This window comes from Neofelis nebulosa, chromosome 2 (genome assembly GCF_028018385.1).
Source record: "Neofelis nebulosa isolate mNeoNeb1 chromosome 2, mNeoNeb1.pri, whole genome shotgun sequence".
NCBI lineage: Eukaryota > Metazoa > Chordata > Mammalia > Carnivora > Felidae > Neofelis > Neofelis nebulosa.
Window position 1 is genome coordinate 188,362,641 of NC_080783.1, and position 22,980 is coordinate 188,385,620.

The following is a 22,980-nucleotide window of genomic DNA, read 5'->3' on the forward strand; positions in this document are numbered from 1 at the left end:
TTTTGGACGAGTTTGTGAAGAATTAATATTTATTCTTCTTTATTTTTTTTTTAATGTCTATTTTTCAGAGAGAGAGAGAGAGAGATGGAGTGTGAGCCAAGAAGGGGCAGAGAGAGAGGGAGACACAGAATCCGAAGCAGGCTCCAGGCTCTGAGCTGTCAGCACAGAGCCGGACGTCGGGCTTGAACCCACGAACCGTGAGGTCATGACCTGAGCCAAAGTCTGGCGCTTAAGCGACTGAGCCACCCAGGCAGCCCAGTATTTATTCTTCTTTAAATGTTTGGTAGAATTCCCCAGTGAAGCCACCTGAATGTGAGTTTTTCTTTGATGGTAGTTTTAAAATTAGCAATTTAATCTCCTCACTTGTTACAAGCCTATTCAGATTGGCTTATTTTTTCTTGGGTCAATTTTGGTAGTTCTTTTCTTTCTAGGAATTTGTCCGTTTTATCTAAGGTATTTACATTTATGCGCATACCTTCACCTTCACTCTTTGCTCCTCTGTAATCCATTCTCCACACAGTGGCCTGGGTGGGCTTTTAAAAGATGCAGATCTGATCAGGGCACACCCGGCTCTTCAGCTCTTCTGTGGCTGCTCTCTGCCCTGAGGATAAAGACCCCCCTCTTTGATGCTGCCTGGAAGGCCCAGCATGGGTCCCTTCACAGAGCTATGTTCTCCCTTTGCTCCAGTGACACAGAACTCTTTGCAGCTCTTGAACATATCACATGTCACAGGTGCCGTTTCCTCCGCCAGGATCTTACCGCCTGGCAAACTCCTTTTACTTCGTGGCCTAAATTAAGATGTCACTTTCTCTGGAAAAGTTTTCTGACTCTACCTCCCTTCTATGTGTTTCCCAGGCCCCCTCCCTCTCTGACAACTGCTCTATTTACACTGCTCTATTTCATTGTTTATATACCTGTCACCCCACAGGGTCACCTTTGTTTATATATTGGTCTCCATCAAGGACTTTTTTTTTTTAAGTAGGCTCCATGCCCAGCATGGGGTTCGAACTCACGACCCCAAGATCAAGAGTTGCATGTTCTACTGACTGAGCCAGCCAGGCACCTTCAAGGACAGCTTTTGAATCCCTACATCCTGGACCTCAAGATATCCCTGAAGTAGATCTGAAATTTCATTGCAGCAAATTCTACCTCCCCTGTCCTGCATAGCCTCCCAATTACTCCAGTTCATTTCTTCTTAACTTCAGCCCTAAGCTCCAACCATTCAGGTCTTCTTGGAATACAGATTCTGATCATCACAACCACCCCTTCCAAACTCCCTGCATTTGTACATAACATCGGCAGACACTTACTGAGTACTTACTATGTACCAGCCTCAATGCAGCCCGTGCCCGTGTGATCTCAGTGCTAACAACAGTGAGGCAGCTATTACTAACCCCATTTTTCAGAGAAGAAAAATGAAGCTCAGAGAGGTTAAGTGATTCCACCAAGGTCACACAGACAGTAGGTGATATAGCAGGAAGGTGGACATGGGTCTGTGGGATTCCAGAATCGTGCTCTTAAGCAATGCCACACTGTGCTATGCCTTCTTTGATTTCATCTGATTCACTGGAAAAAAAAAAAAAGTGTGCAGCAGGACAAGTCTTGTTTCTTTTTTGTTTTTGAGAGAGAAGGAGAGAGAGAGCGAGCGAATAGGGGTGGGCAGAGAGAGGGAGACACAGACTCCAAAGCAGTCTCCAGGCTCTGTCAGCACAGAGCCCGACACAGGGCTCGAACTCACAAACTGTGAGATCATGACCTGAACCGAAGTTGGACGCTTAACCGACCGAGCCATCCAGGTGCCCCAAGACAAGTCTTGTTTCTTAAGGACCAGTGGGAGAGAAATCTGAGGACAGCAGTGGCAAATCCAAAGGAGAAGCAAACCTGAGGGCCACCCAGCCTGAGGGAGCGATGCGGGCCTAGCTCGGAGGAAAGGGGCGCCTCCTGGCACACTGTGAGACCCTGAGGAAGGCAAAGGAATCCTACTGTGGCTGGCTGAAGTTCGAAGTGACCTCTGCCTTCCTCCTTTGGGGCCCACAGGCTGGCCAGTAAGGTGGCTACCAAGCCTTCCTACCAGGGAAGGCCACCTGGAGACGTAAGGAGAAGTCGGAACCTGTGTGGTGCTGAGGCGTCAGTCTGAGTCACCCCTGGCGTGCAGTTTGGATGCAGCACAGACTCCTAGACTGGCAGCTACGGCGAGATGTAGGGAGCCCTGCTGGTGATGGGGAAACGGCTTCTCATAGCACAGACACGTGGGTGGTGGGGTCTGCGTAAAATGGGTCTTCCACAGCACCCTCATCGTGGAGAGGTGACCCCAACAGAGGGTTTGGGCCTGCGACTGTGCAACTGGGGACAGCGTTTCTTTTCTTAGTCCAGTTTCCCTCTGGTTCGACTTTTCCTTGAGATTGGCCAGCAGTCGAAGACGTGGGCTGGAGCTTCTCAAAGCATTTATTTGTTTTGGGACTACAAAGCTGGGGGCTGGGGGTGGGGGGCGGGGACGTAGCCTAAAGGGGAATGTTAGTGGTGTGGGTGCCAGCTTGGGTGGAGGGGCTGCGGGGGGGGGGGTGGTTGAGCGTGGGGAGTGGCAGAAGAGGGGTACACTCGTGGAGCAGCTCAACTAGAAGGAAGGGTGTGAAGGGTCGCTGTAAGAGTAGCTGCACGTGGCCTGGGAGCAGCTGCGAGGGATGAGGACCCAAGGCCCCTACGCCCACCCCACCCCAGGGTCCCTTCTTTTCTTAAGTTAAAAAAAAAATTGCTTGAGGGAGTTCAGGTCAGAGGCTGCGAGGATCCGAAGTCACAGGGTGGACAGCGGAGCTTGCTCTGGCCAGCAGAGCCCGGTTCTGGCTCGACAGCAGCTCAGGCCTCCTCAGCTGTGGCGTCGATGCCCGCATAAGTGAAGTTCTCAAACAGCGACATGTTCACATAGGCCTGGGGGGCAGAGCAAGCTTTAGTGGGGGCCAGGGATGCGGGCGACTCTGGCCTGGAGCTCCCTGACTTCCAGGTGCTGGGGGTACTTGAAGAGACACTGAGCTAGATTCAAGATGGCCCTATGGCTGAGGGCAGCCCTCACCAGCCAGGATAGACCACAGCTCGGCATCCAGGTGAGAGGCCCTTGACACAATTGTTCCACAGGAATTTTTTTTCTTTTTCCTTCTTTTAAAAAACTTTTTCGCTGAAGTGTAGTGGGCGTACGATATTGTATTAGGTTCAGGTGTACAACATAGTGATTTAACAGTTACCATCTGTCATCGCACAAAGTTATTACAGTATTATTGGCTCTGTTCCCTATGCTGTACTTTCAGCCCTGTGACTTATTTATCGCATAAGTGGAAGTTTGTACCTCTTAATCTTCACCGATTTTGCCCCCCTTCTCCCTTTGAGCAATCACTAGTTTGTTCTCTGTATTTATGAATTTCTGTTTTATTTTTTAGATTCCACACATAAGTAAAATCCTATGGTATTTGTTTCTTATTTTACTTAGCATAGTACTCTCTAGATGCATCCACATTGTTGTGAATGGCAAGATTGCATTCTTTTTATTATTATTTTTTAAGTTTATTTATTTTTGAGAGAGAGAGAGAGAGAGAGAGAGGGAGAGTTGTAGGGGCGCCGGGGTGGCTCAGTTGGTTAAGTGTCTGACTTCAGCTCAGGTCATGACCTTGTGGTCTGTGAGTTTGAGCCCCATGCCCGGCTCTGTGCTGACAGCACAGACAACCTCAGAGCCTGATTTGGATTCTGTCTCCCTCTTTCTCTGCCCCTCCCCTGCTCGTGCTCTCTCAAAAACAAACAAATATTAAAAAAAAAAAAACTATTGGAAAGTGTGAGTTGGGGACGGGCAGAGAGAGAAAGAGGGAGACAGAGAATTCCCATGACAGAGAATCCATGCTGTCAGTGCAGAGCCTGATGCGGGGCTCGAACTCATGAACCATGAGACTCTGAAATAGAGAGTCAGATGCTTAACCAACTGAGCTACCCAGGCACCCCTTGATTTCATTCTCTTTATAGCTGGGTAATAGTCCATTGTATACATAATTGACTCTTGACCAACATGGATTTTAACTGTATGGGTCCACTTACACCAGATTTTTTTCAATAAATGCGGTACAGGACTGTTAATGTATTTTCTCTTCATGATCTTTTTCTTTTCTCTAGTTTACTTTAGTATAAGAATACAATGTATAATACATATACAAAATACATGTTAGTTGACTGTTTATGTCATCAGTAAGGCTTCTAGTCAAAAGTTCAGCTATTAGTAATTAAGTTTTGGGAAAGTCAAAAGTTATATGCAGATTTTTGACTACATAAGGGATCGGTACCCCTTAGTCATACATTGTTCAAGGGGCCACTGCATATATCTCATCTTTCGTATCCTACATCTTAGTTTTTTTTTTTTTAATGCACTCAACAAGTGAATTTTTTGTTCATTCATTCATTTATTCATCAGGGTATTTTTGGTGATTTAGCCATTTATATGGTTATTTGGTCATTCCTTTTTGCTTGCTTTTTAAACATATTTTATTTTTGAGTAATCTGTATACCCAACATGGGGCTCGAACTCACAACTTTGAGATCAAGAATGCTCCACCAACTGAGCCAGCCAGGTGCTCCTGATCATTCCTTTATTCTTGAGACAGTTTGTGAATTCCTATAGCTATTTAGTCATTAGTTTAAATGAAGAACTCTTTTTGCATTTACTCTGATAGGTTTCTTCATTTATATTTATCTGATAATTTATTTATCCACATGGTTATTAGAGTCAGTTATTTATGTATTTATTCATATGTTTATTACATCATCCATCCACTAATTCTTTCCATTCATTCACTTACTGTATCATTCATTCCTCCATCCGCCCATTTGGTTGGTTGGCCATTCATGCGTTGTCACTCTGGCTCTGTGCCAGGTGAGGAGAGGTGGCCCAGAGGAGAATGGGCTGATAGCCCCAGCAGAGGAAGATGGGTAAGCAGTTGGGAGCTAGGGGAGGGATTTGCTGCTGGGGCCTCAGAAGAGTTAGGAGAGCCTCGTGTCCAACCCATGGGCCACTGGAAAGGGGGGGTGGCATCCAGAGGTCCCGCCTAGCTGTCTTGCAGCAAGTGGTGGGGACAAGGACATAGAGGCTGCTGCTCTCTGGCTCATATGAGAGGGCACCCCTGGAGCCTGATGAGCCCTAGTCCCCGTCACCCCAGCCTCCTCACCTTCCTGGCTTCCAGCATCCGGCCCAGCTGCAGTGCAATCTGGGCAAAGGGGGGTCGCTCGTATGGACGGTCCCGCCAGCACTGACGCATCAGCTCGTACCTGCAGATGGGGGCATTGCTGAGATGAGGGGTCAGGGCTAGCTGGGGTGATGGGATCATGGGGCTCCAGGCTGAGGAGACTCACACTTCATCGTCACAGTTACGAGGCTGTTCCATGCGGTAGCCCTGAGGCAGCTTCTCATACAGCTCAGCACAGGTCATGCCACAGTATGGCGTGCCCCCTGCAGGAGAGGACAAAACTCTCTTAGCCCAGGGACCAAGGTGGGGGTAAGGAGAAGGCACTCTGGGGGGTGGGGGTCAGGGACTCACCAAGGCTCACGATCTCCCAGAGGAGGACCCCAAAGGACCAACTGAAATGAGGAGGATGTACTTAGTGATCTTCTAGACCCCGGGGCCCAGCAGTTCAGTGTCCATCTACCCCAAGGGTGCCGCCCCTCCCGCCCCCTGCGTGTGTTTACTCTGCAAGTGTCTGCCTTGGCCAGCTGCCGTCTCTGTCCACTCAAAGTCCTTCATAGCCACTCCCAGGCTCAACATCATCATAGCTAACATTTGTATCACACACTTACTATGGACCAGGCACTCATCATTTAACATATATGTTAATTCATTTAACCCTCACACCAACCTTATGATATAGGTACTATCATTCTCCCCATTCTATAGATGGAGACACTGAGGTACTGAGAGATTAGCTGGCTTTCCCAAGGTCACACAGCTAGTAAATGGTAGAACTGGAATCAAATCCTGACAACTTGATTCCAAAGCCCTTGCTTTTAACTGCCTCTTATGCTGTTGCAACCTCCATGCAGGTGAGACCAGGGTGGGAGTTCTAGTCAGGGGGAGGGGACCTAGGGGGTTTGGGGGCAGAAGCAGGAAGCAGTTGAGTGGTGGTCAGAGGGGCGGTTGGTGTGCTGGACAGTGAGCAAGGCAGGCCAGGCCAAAGGGCTGGTGGCAAATGGGCAGAGCCAGAGCTGGAGGGATGGGCAGGCCAGGTTCCTTGGAAAGAGGAGCAGAGGTGGGCCACGATGGTCATATGGGGGTGAGGAGCACAAAGAGGGGGTCTTGGGGGTAATGGTCTGGTTAGGTCCTCAGGTGGGGATGATACCACCCTTCAGAGACGAAGGTGAGAACATTCCTGGGGTGGTCTTTCCATCCACCTAGGCATTATCCACCAACATTCCCAAACCTCTCCAAGGTATTTCCCAGTCTTTTAGATGAGCACAGCCCTAAACTTCCCTACCCCAATCCTACCACTGAAACACCTTCCAAGACCACACCTCCTTCTAACTAGCACCGCCCCCCCACCCCCCTCCGCCTTCCCACTAAGATGCTGAGCATCGCCAAGGTATATCCAAGGCACACTTGTGTCACACCTGTGTCACGCGTGGAATATACGTTGGGAATGTCCCAATCGTGCCTTGTACTATCTGAGACATGTCTGAGACGTGTCTACGTTACGTCTGTGTGCATCCCTGCGGACCGTAAGCCCTGCTCCTTCTGAGCCCCATACTCACACATCACTCTTGGTGGTGTAGACACTGTAGTTCAGAGACTCAATGGCCATCCAGCGCACGGGGAGACGCCCCTGGGAGAGAGTGGGTTTGAGGGGTTGGGTGAGGAGGAGGGACCGGTGTGTGGAGCTCTGGGGGGCAGGCATGGAACCTGAGGTGGGGGGGACTAAGACTTACCATCGTCTTCTTCACATAAACTTCCTCCCCCCGAGAAAGGCCAAAGTCGGCAATCTTGGAGGCCAGGTTCTCCCCAACCAGCACATTTCGGGCAGCCAGGTCCCTGTGGATGAACTGCAGGCACGGTCAGAAGTCAGGGAAGACCGGGGATGACAAAGGCCAGGAATCCTCGACCAGTGAGGAGTCTGGCCCCACAGCTGGCCCTCCATCCCTGTAAGAGCCCCTCACCCTTCTTCCCAGTCAACCAGGCCTTATCCTGGACCAGCGACTCCTGCCTTAGAAAAGTCACACTGCTGGTTGTCCCTATCTCCCTGTGAGCTGCCCATGGCCAAGCTCAGGCTGCATCCCTCTTCCTGGGACAAGGGTGGGCTTGTCCTTGGTGACCACACCGCATCTCCTTCTCTTCACTTGCTCCCTTCCTGCCCCGCCCCGTTTTCCTCTCCCCTCATTGAGGAAAGTGGGGAAGGCCCTCCTCTTGCCCAGAGTGACCTTTCCCTTGAGTCCCAAGTCTTCCCCACAAGGTCCTCCAACCTCCTCAGAGACTTCTCTCCATCAAACCCTCCCTCTCACTGGCCCCTATTCCTCTGCTTCAAAGACCCTCAAAACTCCACTAACTTTAAAATGTCCTTCCTCAGCATCATGCTCGCCTCCTGCTACTGTCCCCTCCTTCCTTCCATTCAAGCGGGATGTCCTCACCCTGGGGCTCGGGCCTCCACTCCCTGCTCCACCTCTACCCTGTCCTGGTGGGTCTCACCCACTCCCTCACCATGAGATTCATCCACCATCTGTGGGATGACAGCTTCCAGATTGTTGTTTCTGGCCTAGCTCTTTCTCCCGAGTTCTAGGCCGGCATCTGTAACTGCCAACTCAACATCTCCACCAAGATGTTCCTCCGATGCTTCAAATACAACACCTCCTCCAAACCTGCTTCTCCCCTTGTGCTCTCGCGTACTTAGCCAGGCCAGCAGCTCAGGGTCACATCCTTCTCTGTGCTCCTCGACCCCACATCCAATGACAGCCTGCTGACTCTACCTCCTGCAGTTGACCCAGTGCCCCCTCTGGCACGCCTTCCCTCCCCACACTCACCTGCTTCTCGCTCAGGTACTGCATGCCGTTGGCAGCATCACTGGCAAAGCGCAGCAGCTGCCGGGAGCTGAGAGTGGAGGCAGTTCCGTGTTCCCGGGCAAAGGCTGGGTCCGTCTCCAGGACCCGGCTCTTCCGCAAAAAGTCTAGCAGGTTCCCGTAGGGGGCGTATTCAATAGCGATGTACAAGTAACCTGAGAGGGAAGGAGACAGGTACAGGGTGAAGGTTTCTATGCAGGCAGCCTGTGGGCAGCAGGCACCCAACGGTGGCACACAGGGAGCCTGTAGCTCCGGCAAGCTAGTGACGTGGACAGAGGTGATGGCTGTCGACGGGGTTTTGGAAGAAGGGGCAGGTGATGAGCTGGGGGCTCACCTCGGTTTTCACAAGCCCCCAAGAGGTTGATGATATTGGGGTGATGTCCCAGTTTGCACAGAACTTCCAATTCTCCCGCAAAGTCACGATGGTCATTTTCAGAGGCATACTCTGTGGAAAGAAGCCAGTATCACTTTTGCCAGAAATAATTCTGGAGAAGAGACATGGGTAGAGAGGGCTGGGGTCAGTTGCGGGAGGGGGCCAGGTAGGGCCTGGGATCTGTGGGACAAAGGAAGGGGGCAGGCCTGGGGTCAGGGGTCACTCCCAGGGAACCTTTCAGCATCTTGATGGCCGCGTTCATCTTGAGCCCATCCTTCTTGATCATGGCCCGGATGACCTGGCCAAAGTTCCCCTCCCCAATGAGGTCCTCAAAGGTGATGTCTTCCCACTCCAGCACTGGATAACTCAGGGGCTCGGGCTGTGGTTTTGGCCGCCGGGTTAGCGTCAGGGTGCCTGAGCTGAACTGTAGGATGGTTTCTTCACCCTTCATAGGATGGGACAAATGGGCAGACAGTCTATGCAGCAGACACGGGGCCGGCAAAAGGCACAGACAAGCATCAAAGAATAGCTAGACAAATGGAAAGAGACCCACGCAGAGGGCACTCTGGTGGTCAGCCAGGAACAGACATGCAGAAGACACATACTGAGACAGTATCATAGAAGATGAAGCCATCAGTGGGGCTGCTGGGTGGACAAATGTCCAAGAAGAGAGATGCAGAGGCCACAGCCTGGGGAGCAGGTAGGTATGTGGGGCTCTGGAAAAACAGGTGTGGGGGGCTTAGGGTTGCTAGAAGCCATGAAGCCATGAGTCAATGGAAAGAGGATATTTCTAAAAATGTTTTAAGTTTATTTATTTACTTTGAGAGAGAGAACTGGGGAGGGGCAGAAAGAGATGGAGAGAGAGAATCCCAAGCAGGCTCCACACTGACAGTGTGGAGCCCGACGCCAGGCCTGATGCGGGGCTCAAACTCATGAATCATGAGATCGTGACCTGAGCTGAAATCCAGAGTCGGGTGCTTAACTGACTGAGCCACCCAGGTGCCCCTACATCTCTAACATTTAGAACAGGAAAGAATTGGAGTGAGTTGTGATGGGAAGTGGTGAGCTTCCCATTGTGCTGATCTCACAGCCAGGCTTTTCTGCCATCGAGGATACTCTGGAGAGGATTCTAACCTTGCGCAGTGGGCTAGGATACGTTTATTGAGCACCTACTACAGGCTAAGCCCCAAGCTGCTGGGAGTCAGTGGAGGGGTTTTCTCCACAGTGGCAGAAGCAGACCCACTTGGCATCCGTTTATAGCTCTAAAACCACCCAGGAGCTGAAGATAGAAAGACTGTCACAAAGAGGAACATCCACTTCCCCCAACTGTGTAGGAGCTGGGCCACCTGGGCAGGGCAGATGGCAGGAAAACGAAACAGCTGAACGGGACCAAGGGCACTGCCGCTTTGAGGACTGGAAGGGGGTTAACACAGACCTGGTGGCGGGGCTCCCTAAGTGAGCTGAAGCTCGGATCCATGGGCGAGGGCAAAGGACACGGGGCACGTGGATTCACCTGAAGCCATCAACCGCCGAGGGCGCCCATGTGGCCCAGCAGCGGCACCATATGTAGGCGCATATGTAGGCACACGTACCCATCCCACGGAGGAGCACAAGCACGGGGACACACGCATACACAGGTGGGGGTGCCCACAAGTGGATGCACACAGGTACTCCTGTGTGGCGCTCACGCACACCTTCATGCGGGCACACGTGGCAGGGCAGATCTCGAAACTAGGATTATATATATATGTATGTTAAAACTCTGCTTTCCCACCTCCTTCCCTCCACATCTGTATTCGTTACCCTTCCCCCACCTTAGCAGCGGCTGGCTTTCTGTGTGCACTGACCTCAGAGGGAGCAGCCTGGAACAAAGAAGCCAATTGAATCTCTGAAGGGAGTTTTTAAAGGCATGGCAGAGACAATAGCCTTGGACACTAGACTTTCTATCACAAGGATCGGCCCTTGAGACAGAAGAGGGTTTTTTTGTTGGTGGTGGTTTTTGTTTTTGTTTTTTTTTGAAATGCCAGGGCTTGGCTGTAACTATCAAGAGCCCAGGCACGGAGGACCAAGGGCAGAGTTTGGATTATCAGGGACAGCAGTGGGGGACGGGCAGGTGGGATGGGAGGTGGTAACAAGAGGGGGTGATGCTGGGTCCCTAAAGAGAAGCCAGCACTGCCCCGCACCCCCACCCCAAGTATGGGCCCGCAGGCTGGAGGGGCACAGACCGAGAACAGACAGGTTTATGGCGAGGCCAGGAAGAGAGGAGGCATCACTGCCTTTCCCCGGCAGCAACAGGTGAGCCTTGAGCTGGCACAGCTCTGGAGCAGTAGGAACGACTGTGACAGGGGTCGTGACAAAGGGTATGAGGGCCACAGAACATGCTCGCAGGGCACAGGGAGCACCTCAGGGCTCTGAAGTCTCCTGGAGCTGGCCCTGACACTCGCAGACATGGAGGCTGGGGCCAGGAACTCACAGTACGAGCGGCCTGTTGGCAGGAGGCCACAGAAGGGCTAAGGGCATCAGCCACAAATGTGTGCAGATGGAGGCTGGCTCCCATGTCCAGGAGGGTCTGCTAGGATGGATGCCAGCATGAGGCCCAGGTGTGCCCCTGCCCCCTTCCCACCCCGTGTCAGCACCACGCTACCCAGGCTTACGGCACCTCCAGTGAGAAGCGGGAGGACCCTGAATTAACCGTGGTGAAACATGGACAGAACAGAGTTATTTTGAACCGGCGATATTCACCAGTAACATAAATTGACTTATGAACGCAGTTCAGCTCTAGAAAAATAAAGACAATTATGTTTTGTGCCCTAGAGCACTGCTGAGTGCAGACCCGTGGCTGCAACACAAACACACACACGCGTGCATACACACACACACTCGGGTGTACGGGTACTGTGTGTGCGCAAACGTAGATGGGGGAGTGCACACGTGGGTGGGTACAGGGGACTGACCGATCCTGACTGGTAGGTGAAGGTGCGTCTGCGGTGCGGGCAGCTTTTGCGGATGCACACCAGGGTCAGGAGGGCAGCCAGGATGGTAAGGCAGGTGGCAGACACAGAACCCATTACGGCCAGTACCAGCTGCTGATCTAGGCCCTCTGCAGCCGCTTGGACCTCTTGGACCGGGCCCTCACTCTGCAGCCCTGGACACAATAAGAGGGGCAGATCGTGGGAAGCCTGGGTCAGGGAGGGAGAGGTCAGAGATCCCAGTACCAGGAGGGACGAGGGGTGTCAGGCCGAGGGCCAACGGTCCACTGGAGTGACAGGATTTTCCTAGCGCTAGGACAATGGGTCCTAAGAAGGGAAGGGTCAGGGTCCCCGGTACCAGGACTCTCGTCACTTGTCGGGAAGGGCCTTGGGTGTCCTAGCTCCCAAGGCACGAGCTCCTACCGTTACCCAGGGTAGACTCCTCCACGACGCTGCTCCAGTCTCCGGGACCCTGGATACTGGCCCGCACACGGAAGAGGTAGCGTGTGCTGGCGTTGAGGCCACGGACAACGGTGCTTGTCTCCTCAGGCCTGTCCACGTCCATCCACAGGGGGTCGCCTGAGCCCCCAGCCACCTGCACCTCCACGATGTACTTGGATATAGGCCCAGCCGAAGCCTCTGGCCGCTGCCACGTCAGCTGGATCTCAGAGTCTGAGAGGGCCTGGGCATGGAGGTGTCGGGGGGCTGGGGGCCCTGGGGAGGTGGGGGCGGGGAAGGCGGGGCTCAGGCAGGAGCAGGGTATGTAGTTCTGGGGTCAGATCCATTCTAGCTGTGTCCCCTGCTCGGTGGACCCCAGAATGGGAGCCACCCTGCCATCCTTTCCCTATGGCTCCCTCCCTTCATCCCCAAGCTTCAGCTTCCTCTTATTCTCCTTTTGTGCCAGGCCCTCCTGGTGTCCTGGATCCTCCCAGGGTGCTGGGCCTTCCCCATGTGCCTTGTGTTCCCCCGATCCCCATGTCCTCCTGGTACACCATATCCTCCCCATGACCTTGTTCTCCCTGTAAACCATGGCCTCCCCATCCTTCCCCATCCCATATGCTCCTGCTGACCTACGTCCCCACCAGCCTCCAATATCTGCCCACCCCATGTCCTCCCTGTGTTCACGTCTGCCTGATATCCTGCTTCTCCCTTATGCCCACGTTTTCCACACGTCTTGTGTCCTAGGTCTATCCGCTCTCCTGTAACCTCCCGTGTCCTTACGGGTCTGGCGTTTCCTGTGTCCCGTGCCCTCCCCTCATCCCGAGCCCATAACCCCCTTCCTGAGCATACCAGTGGGGGGCAGAAGCACGCGTGCAGGGGGCGAGGCAGGGCCCAGGAGGGTGCAGTGGTAGAGCCGCACATCCAGCTGGTAGTGGGTGCCAGGCGTGAGTCCAGTCAGGAGGGCGGTGCGGGCCTGGGGGGACGAGACGTTCTCCCGCCGCTCCTGTCCCCGTGCCCCATCCCACAGGCGCAGCAGGAAACCATCGCCCACCAGTGGCCCAGGCACCGAGGGTAAGGACCAGCTCACTCGCAACCGGTCAGGGCCCTCCACGTGCCAGCCCTCCAGCCATGGCTGCAGCAAGGGCTCTGGGACCGGAGGTCAGGGGTCAGAACCGTCCAGTGGGTCCTTGGGGCTGGACAGGATAGTGCTCCCCAGGGGACAGGGTGGGACAAACTCCAGTGGGAAAGGCAGGGGCCCCTGGGGGTGGACAAGACATGACAACTGCTGAGTGCATAGGAACAGTAACTCCTGGGGGGACAGGAAGGGACGACTCTTGGCCTCTCACCAGGACAGTCTGTGGTCATGAGGGTGGGAGGCCCCCAGGCCCCCTCCCCTCCTTCCCCTGGCCGGCTCAGCTGTACACGGACACTGTATCCTGTCTTCGGCCTCAGGTTCATTAAAGTCACATTCTCACTGGGGTCCACTGGGGACAGGACACATCATTCAGCCCCCTACCTTTTCCAGAAGCTGCCGTCTTCCCTTTTCGTTCTGTCCTTTCTCATTGTTACCCAACACCCCTGTCCTGCCCCAGCCCCCCTCCCATCCCCAGCTGTCTCCCTGCTCACCCACAATGGCGGACCAGGCCATGGTGCTGTCCTGGGGCCGGTAGTGCAGGCGGACGGAGGCGATGGGTCCGTCCCCGGAGAAGGAGACCAGTGGGGAGACCACGAGCTGGCGGCTCTGCTTGGCCAGGAGCCTCGGAGCAGTCAGGGGCACTGGGGGCACTGCCAGGAGACCCAAGGTAAGGCAGGGCCCAGACAGCCTGCCCAGTCCTCAGAAAAATAAGAGGACTCTACTCTGGCCAAAGAGATCTCTGGGTCTTGGTTTGGATCAGGGCCCCCTCTAGGCTGGGGAGAGACCAAGTTCAACAGATGACCGGAATGGCCAGCATTCAAGCAGGATAGCATTCTGCCCCCTAAGCAGCTCGGGGCACACAGATCTGGCAATGAGGATGTGAGAGTATCCCCAAAGACATTCAAAGAGGTCTGATATGGCTAGATGGGTTTGGGGGAGGGTATGCTGTCCCCGCAGTGTAGGGGAGACAGAGGGGGCTGAAACCCAAGGCAGGGAGATAACATGGGATCAGCCTACTCTCTGCCCCTCCCCCTATCGTTTGTCACTCTCTTAATTGGGGGGAAAAAAAGGTAGCCAGTGGTGAAGCACCTGCTCTATCCCAGCTGCTTCCTAGGTACAATCTCTACTTCTCACAGCTACTTTTCAGATGGGGCTCTCACCCTGGGTTATGAGAGAAGAAACTGAAGTTCGGAGACATCTACCTTGCCTAAGGACATGCAGCCAGCAGGAATTACAACCAGTGTTTGAACTTGGTCTGTCGGTCAGGCCACCTAGAATCAGCCAATTCTACTGCAAATAGCTTTTGTGTTCCTGCCTGGCTTCCTCATTCCATGGCCATCACACCCTTGTCCTGGCCTTAGCTTTTCTTACCAGATCAGTAGATCAATGCCATGACTGATTCCCTCGCCACTTTCAAACATTTTCCAGACTGATTTTTCTAAGCAGGATGGAAGGACGGGGGAATGGGTAGATGGAAGCGAGGGAGGGCAGGAGGCAGGGCAGAGGATGCGGGGTTGAGAGCTCAGTGGGCGGGGAGGAACGGTGGTGTCTGACAGAAATGAGCACATCATGAGGAGGTGAGATGAAGGTTGGGTTTGGATCTGTGGAGCCCCCTGTGCCTAGGGCTGTCCAGGAGGTGGATGGAGATGAAGTGGGCCCTTGAATCATACACCAGGGAACTTCCACGCTGACTTCAGAGCCAGAACCCCACTTCTGGAGGTTCCACCAAATGGGTCTGGAGCTCAGGAGAGTGGTCTAGCCTGCAGATCAAGCCTGGGCATTGCCAGAGAACAGCTGAAACTTGGGAGAGGACCCTTTCAGAATCATGACAATAAATGCTAACATTTATCCAGCACAGGCCCTGTGTTAGGCACTGTGCTAAGGGCTTAAACGCATCATCTAACTTAAATGCAACTTAAATGCATTAAAGGTATCATCTAACTTGCTTCACAGCAATCCTAGCTAGTGTAACGCTGATGTCCTCACTGTAGAGAGAAATAAGCGGTGAGGGACTAAGCAGCTGGCTTAAGGCGACGGAGCCAGGGATTTGTGGGGAGGATTTGAACCCGTGTTGCCTAGGTCAGATGCCTGGGGAGAAGACACAGGCTGAAGGTGGAGCCTGGCCACACTGATGTTTCCTGCTGGTGGGGCAGCCACAAAGTTGTGGGAGGGGTGGCGGTGAGCCAGTGGGAAGGAAGAGGAAGATGAGGGAGGTCTGGGCTTCTGTTACAGGGGTGGGCTGTCAGGAGCAGAGGGCAAGAGGAGCCAGGGGACACCTGGGTGGCTCAGTCAGTTAAGCGTCTGTCTGACTCTCGATTTCGGCTCAGGTCGTGATCTCACAATTCGTGAGACTCAGCCCCTTTGAGCCCCGCATCGGGCTCTGCACTGACAGCACAGGGCCTACTGGGGATTCTCTCTCTCCCTCTCTCTCTGCCTCTCCCCACCTCTCTCAAAATAAATAAATTAAAAAAAAGAAAAGAGAAGCCAGGGCTTATGATGCTGGAGAAGGTGAAGAGACACCTGAGCTGGGCTGGATGGCTCCACTCTGGGCCATCCTGGGCACTCCCTCCCTACTCACTGGGGAAACCCTATGCAGCTCCTCTGGGCAGCAGGTTACCCTCTGAGTTTGGGCGTCCCATGTGCTCCCCTGTCCTGGCACTGAGAGCCCTGGGGTATGACTCAGAGCAGGAAGCAGCATCCCAGAGGCAGAGCTAAAGAGATGCTGCGTGCAGGGGCTGTGAAGAGGTGGAGAGGGCCAGCATGGCCAGGCAGGAGGGTATCCCGTTTCTAGGGCATGGGATCTCCTTTCCAGATAGCACTGAGCTGTGTTCCTGCTCTGACACTGCCCAGCCCAGACCTCTTCTTTGCTTGGTCCTAGGCTGTGACCTTAGATGTCCTCTCCCTTCCTGCTACAATGCCCAGTCTTAGCGGCATCACCTAGTGCCCACTCTGCCCACTGCCCATCCTCCATGGCCCCAGGACATCACTGACCTTTGACGTTAACCCTGAAACGTCGGCTGTCTTGGCCACCAGACGTAGACACACGGCACTCCCAGAGCCCACTGTCCCCAAGGGCCAAGCGAGGCACCTCGAACTCAGCTGTGGTCCTATTTGGCTCCACAATGGCCTTGGTGGACTGAGAGAGACAGGGAAAGGGGGCAGACCATAGAGAATGTGCACTCATGTGACAGATGTGGGGATGGATGAGGGGACAGAAGACCAGTGGTAGTTTCTGAGCAATTAGCCTGACCCTATCTGACCTGTGGTCGGGCCAGCGGGTAGCGCCTAGAGAAAGCCCTGAGGGGTCAGGGGTCTGAGGGAGCAACCGTGAGGCTGGCGGGATGGGGGGCCTGGGGTCAAGGGCGGGGGGCTGACCAGGAGGACTGTGCCGTCCGGCTTTCGGAGCTCCATGCTGCCCCGCACCGGGAAGGGGTTCCCTGCGGCCGCACAGTTGATCCGGGGCGTTGTCTCCAAGTTGAACTCCAGCTCCGAGGCCACATCCAGGATCTGGGGGATCCGGTCTAGGGAGAGGAAGGACACATGCTGGAGCCCCCGTGAGGCAGACGCCGACCACCAGGGTGCCCCTGGTCGTGTGACCTGCATCTTGGCAGAGGCATCACCATCGCCTCGGTCGCTCAAGGCTGTCTGCCAGCAGAGTCCTACAGGGCCCTGGCACCCCACCTCTGGTCAGCCGCAGGGTCTACCTCCTGCACCCCCAACCTGATATCCTCTCTCAGCCAAAGCAGGCCCCTCGCCGGCCTCACAGTCCAAACACCGGTTCAGGCCTCACTCGCTTCTGGGCTCTGTTACAGACCCTCTGGGGTCTCCTGCCTCCACTCCCCACCCAGCTGCCTGGGTCCTCTCTCACAGCAAGCTGACTGCCTTCTGCCTCTTCAGCAATTCCCTCCTGCCCCTGTCATGGTAGCCTGCCGTTCCAAGTCCCCGAGGCTTGACTCCTCTGACCACTCCCCCAACCCCCTCCTCCCCCCCCCCCCCGCCCCCGTACTCCACCGTCCTGGTACCCGACCCTGAGTCTTCAGCCCCCAGGCCTCTGCCCGTGCTCCTTCCCCAGCCATGTGGCTCTCATCCTTATACCCCATCTCAGATCTCACCTCTTCCCTGAAGCCCCCTCCGAAACTCAGCCTGGCCAGGGGCCTCCTCTTGGCCCTCCCCCCAAGTCTCGTCTGCAGCCCATCCCCGTGTGGGTGATGTGGGCTGGGCACTGAGAACTTTTCCTGGACCGTGAGCTTCCTGAGGGCGGGACCTTGAGCCAGGGAGAGGTGTCTGGTGAAGGTTGACTTGTTTTGACAGATCATACCGGATTTCTCACAGTGCATTCCATGCCATCCGGAGGGGCACACGCAGCCGCTGAAGCGGTCACAGGTCCCACCATTCTGACACTGGCACTGGAGGCGGCAATCTGCCCCAAAGTGGCCAGGGGTACAGGCTGGGAACAGAGGGGTTGTGGTTAGAGGGACATAGGCCAGGGGCAATGAGGGCACAGCTGGGGCCTGGGTGATGCCAGGCTGGGTGGAGAGGGCACGGGTGTGTCAACGAGAACCAAGGGGAGGGTCCAGGTCTAGTATGTGGCTGGCTCTCCGGGTCAGGGACTGTGGCTGGAAGGTCAGTCCATACCTTCCTGGCACTGGTGTCCTCTCCAGCCAGATCCACAAGAACAGCCATAGGGGTCTGGGAGGCAGAAGGTGAGACCCCGGCAGCCCGATGTACCTGGACACTGCTCCTGGCAGCTCTGCCCAAAACGGCCCTCTCTGCAGGCTAGAAACCAGACATGTGGGCACGGGGTCCACTGTTGGGCCTCAAAGTCCAGGTCCTGCCGGGCATTCTCACCACCCATGCTCTTGGTTCAAGAATCTTCCCCAGGCCAGGCACCCTCTCCCGCCGAGGTCCTAGCTCCCCATCCTCCTTACCTTGCTCACAGCGGGTACCCGTGAATCCAGGGGGGCACACACACTCGCCATCCAGGTCATGGCAGACACCTCCATGCAGGCAGCCTGGGCATTCCTTGGTACAGTCTGGTCCCCAGCGCCCTGCCCCACAGCCTGAAGGAATGTGCTCTCAGCCAGTTGCTGTCACCCACCTACCGGTGCTGCCGAGGACTGAGGCAGCCCTGGCGGCCCACAGGAAGTGCCCACGGGGCTCCCAGCCTCCCATGCCACCCACCACCTCTGCCCTCTGCTCCTAACCCCGCACGATGAGCCGGAAGAAGGCGCTGCCTAGGGGGCTGGCTTCCAGGTAGGTGGCACTGTAGATGCCGCTCGACGGTGGCTGCGCATTTGGGAGCTGCAGCAGGAACCGCCCATCTTGGGCCTCATGCCAGTCCAGGGTATAGAAGTAGGATCCTGGAGGCATAAATGGGTCAGGGGCCTCAGTGCCGGTGACAGCCAGTGCCCAGGACACATCAGTGTGAGCCTCGTACAAGTGGCCAGAACTGGGCCGAGGCACCAGCCAGGATCTGTCCCCAAGCCAGAAAGTTGGCATACATCCTCTGCTCTATGCTCTACCAACCCCCAGTAGGTCACCAGGTCCTCCTCAGTCTGGCTCCTCCTCATCTCCTAAAGCAGTCCAGTTCTTTCCACACTCAAGGCCACCACCACCACCACCACGGCCTTCCAAGCAGTCTCTCTGCCTCCATCCCTGCCCCCCGCTTTCCTAGTCATCCTTCACTCAGCAGCCAGTGGGATTTTCCCCAACAGAAGCCTCTGCAGCACCCCCTGCTCAGACTCCTCCCTGGTTATTGGCTCCTTAGCACATGGTGTTCACCAGTCTGGCCACTGCTTGGCCCTTTGGCCTCATACCTCTCCACACCCTGCCTGATTCCTAACATTCCTGAGTTCTGGAACTGCTGGTTTCTCTCCTAGAAACACTATGGTATCTTGGCACTTCCTGCCTTTGCTCTTAGCCAGTCCTCCTCCTGGAATGTCCTTTCCTCCTCCTTTGTGTGGCTAATTCTCATGTCTCCTTCTAGGCACAGTTCAAAGGTTATCTACTTAGAGACTTCTCCCAGAAGCCTCTTCCTCCAGGACCTGCAGACCCAAATACTAGAATCCCTCTCCCTGTCCCACCTCCTTTTTGCCTCTTTGCCCAGGACTGGACTGTAGGGAGCCCAGGCCTACTTGACTCTCTCAGACCTCTCATTAGTTTAGGGGGCCTGGTGCTCAGGAGGCAAACCCCTTGGCCCAAGGGAAGGGTCCTCTTCCCTCAGGAGCCCAGGGAGGCAAAAGGCAGCCAAAGGGCTGTGGGTCTGAGGGCTAAGTCTTTGGGGCCACACAGAATATCGGCTTCCTCCCATGGGGTGGCCAGAGGGCCTGATAGGACCAGGGTAGGGGCAATCCTGGGCCGAGTTATCAGTTCTCTTCTTCCCCTTGGGGATTGCTGCTCCCCGCCAGGTGAGCAATGTGACAGCATCTGCTAACTCCTGGGGGAGAGTCAAAGGTGAGGATTTAACACAATGCTGATTTGGGTGTAACAGGGAAGAAGGCAGCCAACCCCAAGGCTGCCAGTCCTCTGGGTGCAAGAGGAGGAGAACAGCCCAGAGCTAAAGAGATGGGCACAGGCGCTTATCAAGGACCTGATCCAGGGCAGAGGTTGGTGGGGGAGAGGGTAACAGGTGTTTCATGCTGAAAGCTGTGTAAGTGGCTAACGCTGGGAAGGCTGAGGGCATGGAGGTGTTCAGGCAGGTAGGTTTACCTGCCCAACCCGTTCAGACACCCCTCTCACCGTTGCTCTTCCAAATCACATCTGTCTGCTTCTCCTTGTGCACAAGTGCAGCAAGCACGGCCGTGTCGCCTTTGTTCACCGTGTGTGTGACCTTGTCCGGGAGCAGGTGCGCTGCGGGGTGGAGGGTGAGGTCAGCGGTCAACGGCGCCCCCCCCCCTCCCGTCCCCGTCCCCGTCCCCGCCCCACGGGGCCCGACTCACCTCCCGGGCTGTTGTGCACGTAGAGGACGCGCGTGCGCCCCGCGCCGCCCACGCACGAGAAGACGCCCACCAGGTCCGAGGGCTGCGAGAAGCCGCGCAGCGTGATGCGGTGCGAGCCGTTGCGCACCAGGTGCGGGGGCTGCGCGGGCCGCGGCGTGCGCACGATGCGGTCGTCCTTCTCCAGCAGCAGAGGGGGGCCCCAGGCGTCGGCACCCCGGCCCGGCCCGGCCTCCCCGGACACGCAGGTCAGGAAGAAGCGCCGGGGCTCGACGAGGCGCAGGTCGGCCAGCAGCGTCAGGTCCACCGCGGCGCCTGCGGCGGGGACGCCAAGTCCTCCTTCCGACGGGGTCCCCGTCCCGCCCCCAGGTCTCCGCCGAGCGTTTCCCTCCCCTCCCTTCCTCTTTCCCGCCGGCGCACTGGCCCCTTCCCCCGCCCCCAGGTCTCTCCGTCCTAAAATCGAAACAAAGCCTCTTCTCTGGCCTCCTCGTGCCCCCCCCCCCCCCCAGCCCCCTTCTCCTGCCAGATGGCTGCCCTTTGCGGCCCAGCTTCGGAAAGAATGGTCTATGCTCTCTGTCTCCGTTTCCTCACTTTTTAATTCCCTGGCAACCCCCTTGAGTCCGGACCTGCCTCAAGCTGTTCCGCGGAGGGCAGCCGCTCTCCCTGCCCCCCACCAGAGGGTGCGGGCCAGCAGAGCCATGAAGAACAGAATCGCCTTGGAGAAAGCCCTCCCTTCCTCTGCAGACATCTAGACAGGCTTGTGGGGCTGGGCTTTAAGGTGGGGTCTAAGGGAGAGGTGGACTTCTGCAGCCGGGTGGTTGCGGGGCAGAAAGGAAGGGAGCCCCTCCTTTTCGGCCCCTGCCTGGTAACTGCCAAGTAATTAGCTAGTTTAAATGCCACTTAGCTTATCAATATTCTTCCAAAGCCTACCACGAATAAATGGAGTTAGCATTTACTGACCGCCCACCATATGCCGGAGCACCTGTTTCCCATTGGATCTTCACATCCCCCTGGTGAAATTGATGTGTTTCCATTTACAGACGAGGGTAATAGTAATTATTCTACAGGCTTCCTGGAGCAAGCTCATCTCCTCCCTTGGCTGTAACTATCACCTCTGAGTCAACAACCCTGGGACAGCCTGTCCGCTTGGGCCTGCGTTTCTGTCAGCTCTCCCCAATACTGCTTCTCCCTCGTGCTCCCCGACTCAACAGATGGCACCAATCACCTGAGACACGAACTTTGTGGAGTCCTCTCATGTCCTTACTTTCACGATAATGCTCATTGGAGGCCAATTATATGCCAGGCATTTCATGTTCTCTCATTTTATCACAACTATTGTGGGTCATGGGTGTTATTACTCCACTTTTACAGCCAGTGAACGAAGCCTCAGAGACGCCACTTGCCCAAGGGCATACAATTAATAACTGGCAGAGCCGGGCTGCCTGACTGTAAACTCCACACCTCTAAGCGGGATGCCGGCTGCCGCAATCAGTCACAAGATTCTGCAGATTCCATTTCCTTAAAGCCTCTTGACTTCACCCCCATCTCTAAGCCCACCCTTGTTTAGCCCTCACCCTTACTGACCCGGATCATCCCAATAGCTATACTCCTCCTTCCCCAACTCATCCTCTAAAGTGATCCATCTAAGACCTTGTGACTGCGTGGTCTGCAACCCTCCCACGGCTCCCCACTGCTCTCAGGATACAGGGCATGCCCTTGAGCCCCTCTTTGCTCACACTCGGCCCCTCCTGCTGAGTTCCCTCCACGAAACTTCTCTCGCATGCACTTCCATCTCTCTGAGACTTGCAGCTACTGTTCTGGCTGCCTGGAGTGAAGGCCACTGCTCTTAGTGAAGGCTTCGTGGACTCCCTTGTCATCTATTGCCCTCAAGCAGAGTAGCTGACTCCTTCTCAGTGCTCCTGTGGAGCTACTTGTGTCTGTCTCTATCCTTCACCCCATGTCCCACATCCCCGACTACCACTCAAAGACAGTCTTTGCATTCTAATGCTCTTTGGCCATAAGTGAAGGAATCAGCTACTACTTATTCAGAAGTCCTTTCCTAACAACTGGGTATTGGGTGCTGTGCATAAATTACCTCATTTAAACCCCATGACAGCCATAGGAGGTCGGCATCATATAATCTGTTGTATAGACCTGGAAGCTGTCTGCCTTTCAACCAATGGCCCGTAGCACAGCTCCTGGAATATTGTTGGTGCTAGATAAATGTTTGTCAAATGAATAATTGAATGACTCCAACACACTGAAACAACATATGAGCACCCACTGAAAACTGCAGGGCCCCCATCGGCCCTGCTGCTCTTTACTGATCCTAAAATCTAACTCAGTCAATAGCTGCTCTACTCCCAATTCTGGGCTACAATGGTTTCTAGTGCCTGCCTGGGTTTTAGAGGCCTTGATCCCACTTTCTAGCTGATTGGGGAGCGGATGAAGGTGATGACAGTGACGATAAGGTTTCCTAGGGGAAAATCAGGGCTTTGGGGGCTGGGGGGCGTGGAGTGGCTTGGGGGAGACTTACCAACATGAGAAGCCAGAAAGAGGTTGGGGAGCAGCAAAAGAGGCCCCAGCCAGACCATACTCTGGAGGCTGACCAGGCCGGCCAGGACAAGCGGGGCCTCCGGTCAGCTATTCTGGGTCTGGCTGGTCAGCCTGTACTGATTAGTTTGTGTTGGTGCCGGGGAGGAAGAGGAAATGAGGTGGCTTGGGTGGGAGGGATGGCAGGGAAGGGGTGGGGAGGACTTATCCTGCTTCTGCACATCCCCCCACCCCCCAGTCCGGCCCCCCCCAAGGCTGGGGATGGGTGTGGCCTGGAAGGCCCTGGAATGGGGTCACTTGAGGTGGGGGAGAGTTGTAAGGACAGACCTAGGGACTGTTGGACCGATTTCCCATCTCCTCTTCTCCCTCTGGTCCTCAGTCTTGTAAGCAGGCAGGAGGCAGGAGGCAGGAAAGGGAGGAAGCCAGTGGCTTCCGCCTATTGAGGAGGGATGGGGGGAGGATATTGTTCTAGGGTCTTCCCTCCCCCCAGCACATACACACAATACAGC

General features: G+C 55.2%; 1 protein-coding gene across 1 annotated transcript; it reads right to left on the reverse strand.

The window, feature by feature from the left end:
• Positions 1 to 2,427: 2,427 nt before the first annotated feature.
• Positions 2,428 to 22,601, reverse strand: TIE1 (tyrosine kinase with immunoglobulin like and EGF like domains 1). The gene is made up of 23 exons (XM_058717756.1): positions 22,455 to 22,601; positions 19,922 to 20,233; positions 19,722 to 19,832; positions 18,188 to 18,343; positions 17,912 to 18,043; positions 17,619 to 17,759; positions 17,302 to 17,430; positions 16,359 to 16,504; positions 15,975 to 16,119; positions 13,475 to 13,633; positions 13,195 to 13,332; positions 12,698 to 12,994; positions 11,831 to 12,121; positions 11,393 to 11,583; positions 8,673 to 8,883; positions 8,400 to 8,510; positions 8,030 to 8,220; positions 6,944 to 7,057; positions 6,770 to 6,840; positions 5,565 to 5,605; positions 5,380 to 5,476; positions 5,196 to 5,295; positions 2,428 to 2,925 (listed from the first exon to the last, which is right to left on the reverse strand). The coding sequence occupies exons 1-23, from the start codon at positions 22,510 to 22,512 to the stop codon at positions 2,854 to 2,856; spliced, it is 3,414 nt and encodes a 1,137-aa protein (XP_058573739.1). The 5' UTR covers positions 22,513 to 22,601; the 3' UTR covers positions 2,428 to 2,853.
• Between the last annotated feature and the right edge of the window lie 379 nt (positions 22,602 to 22,980).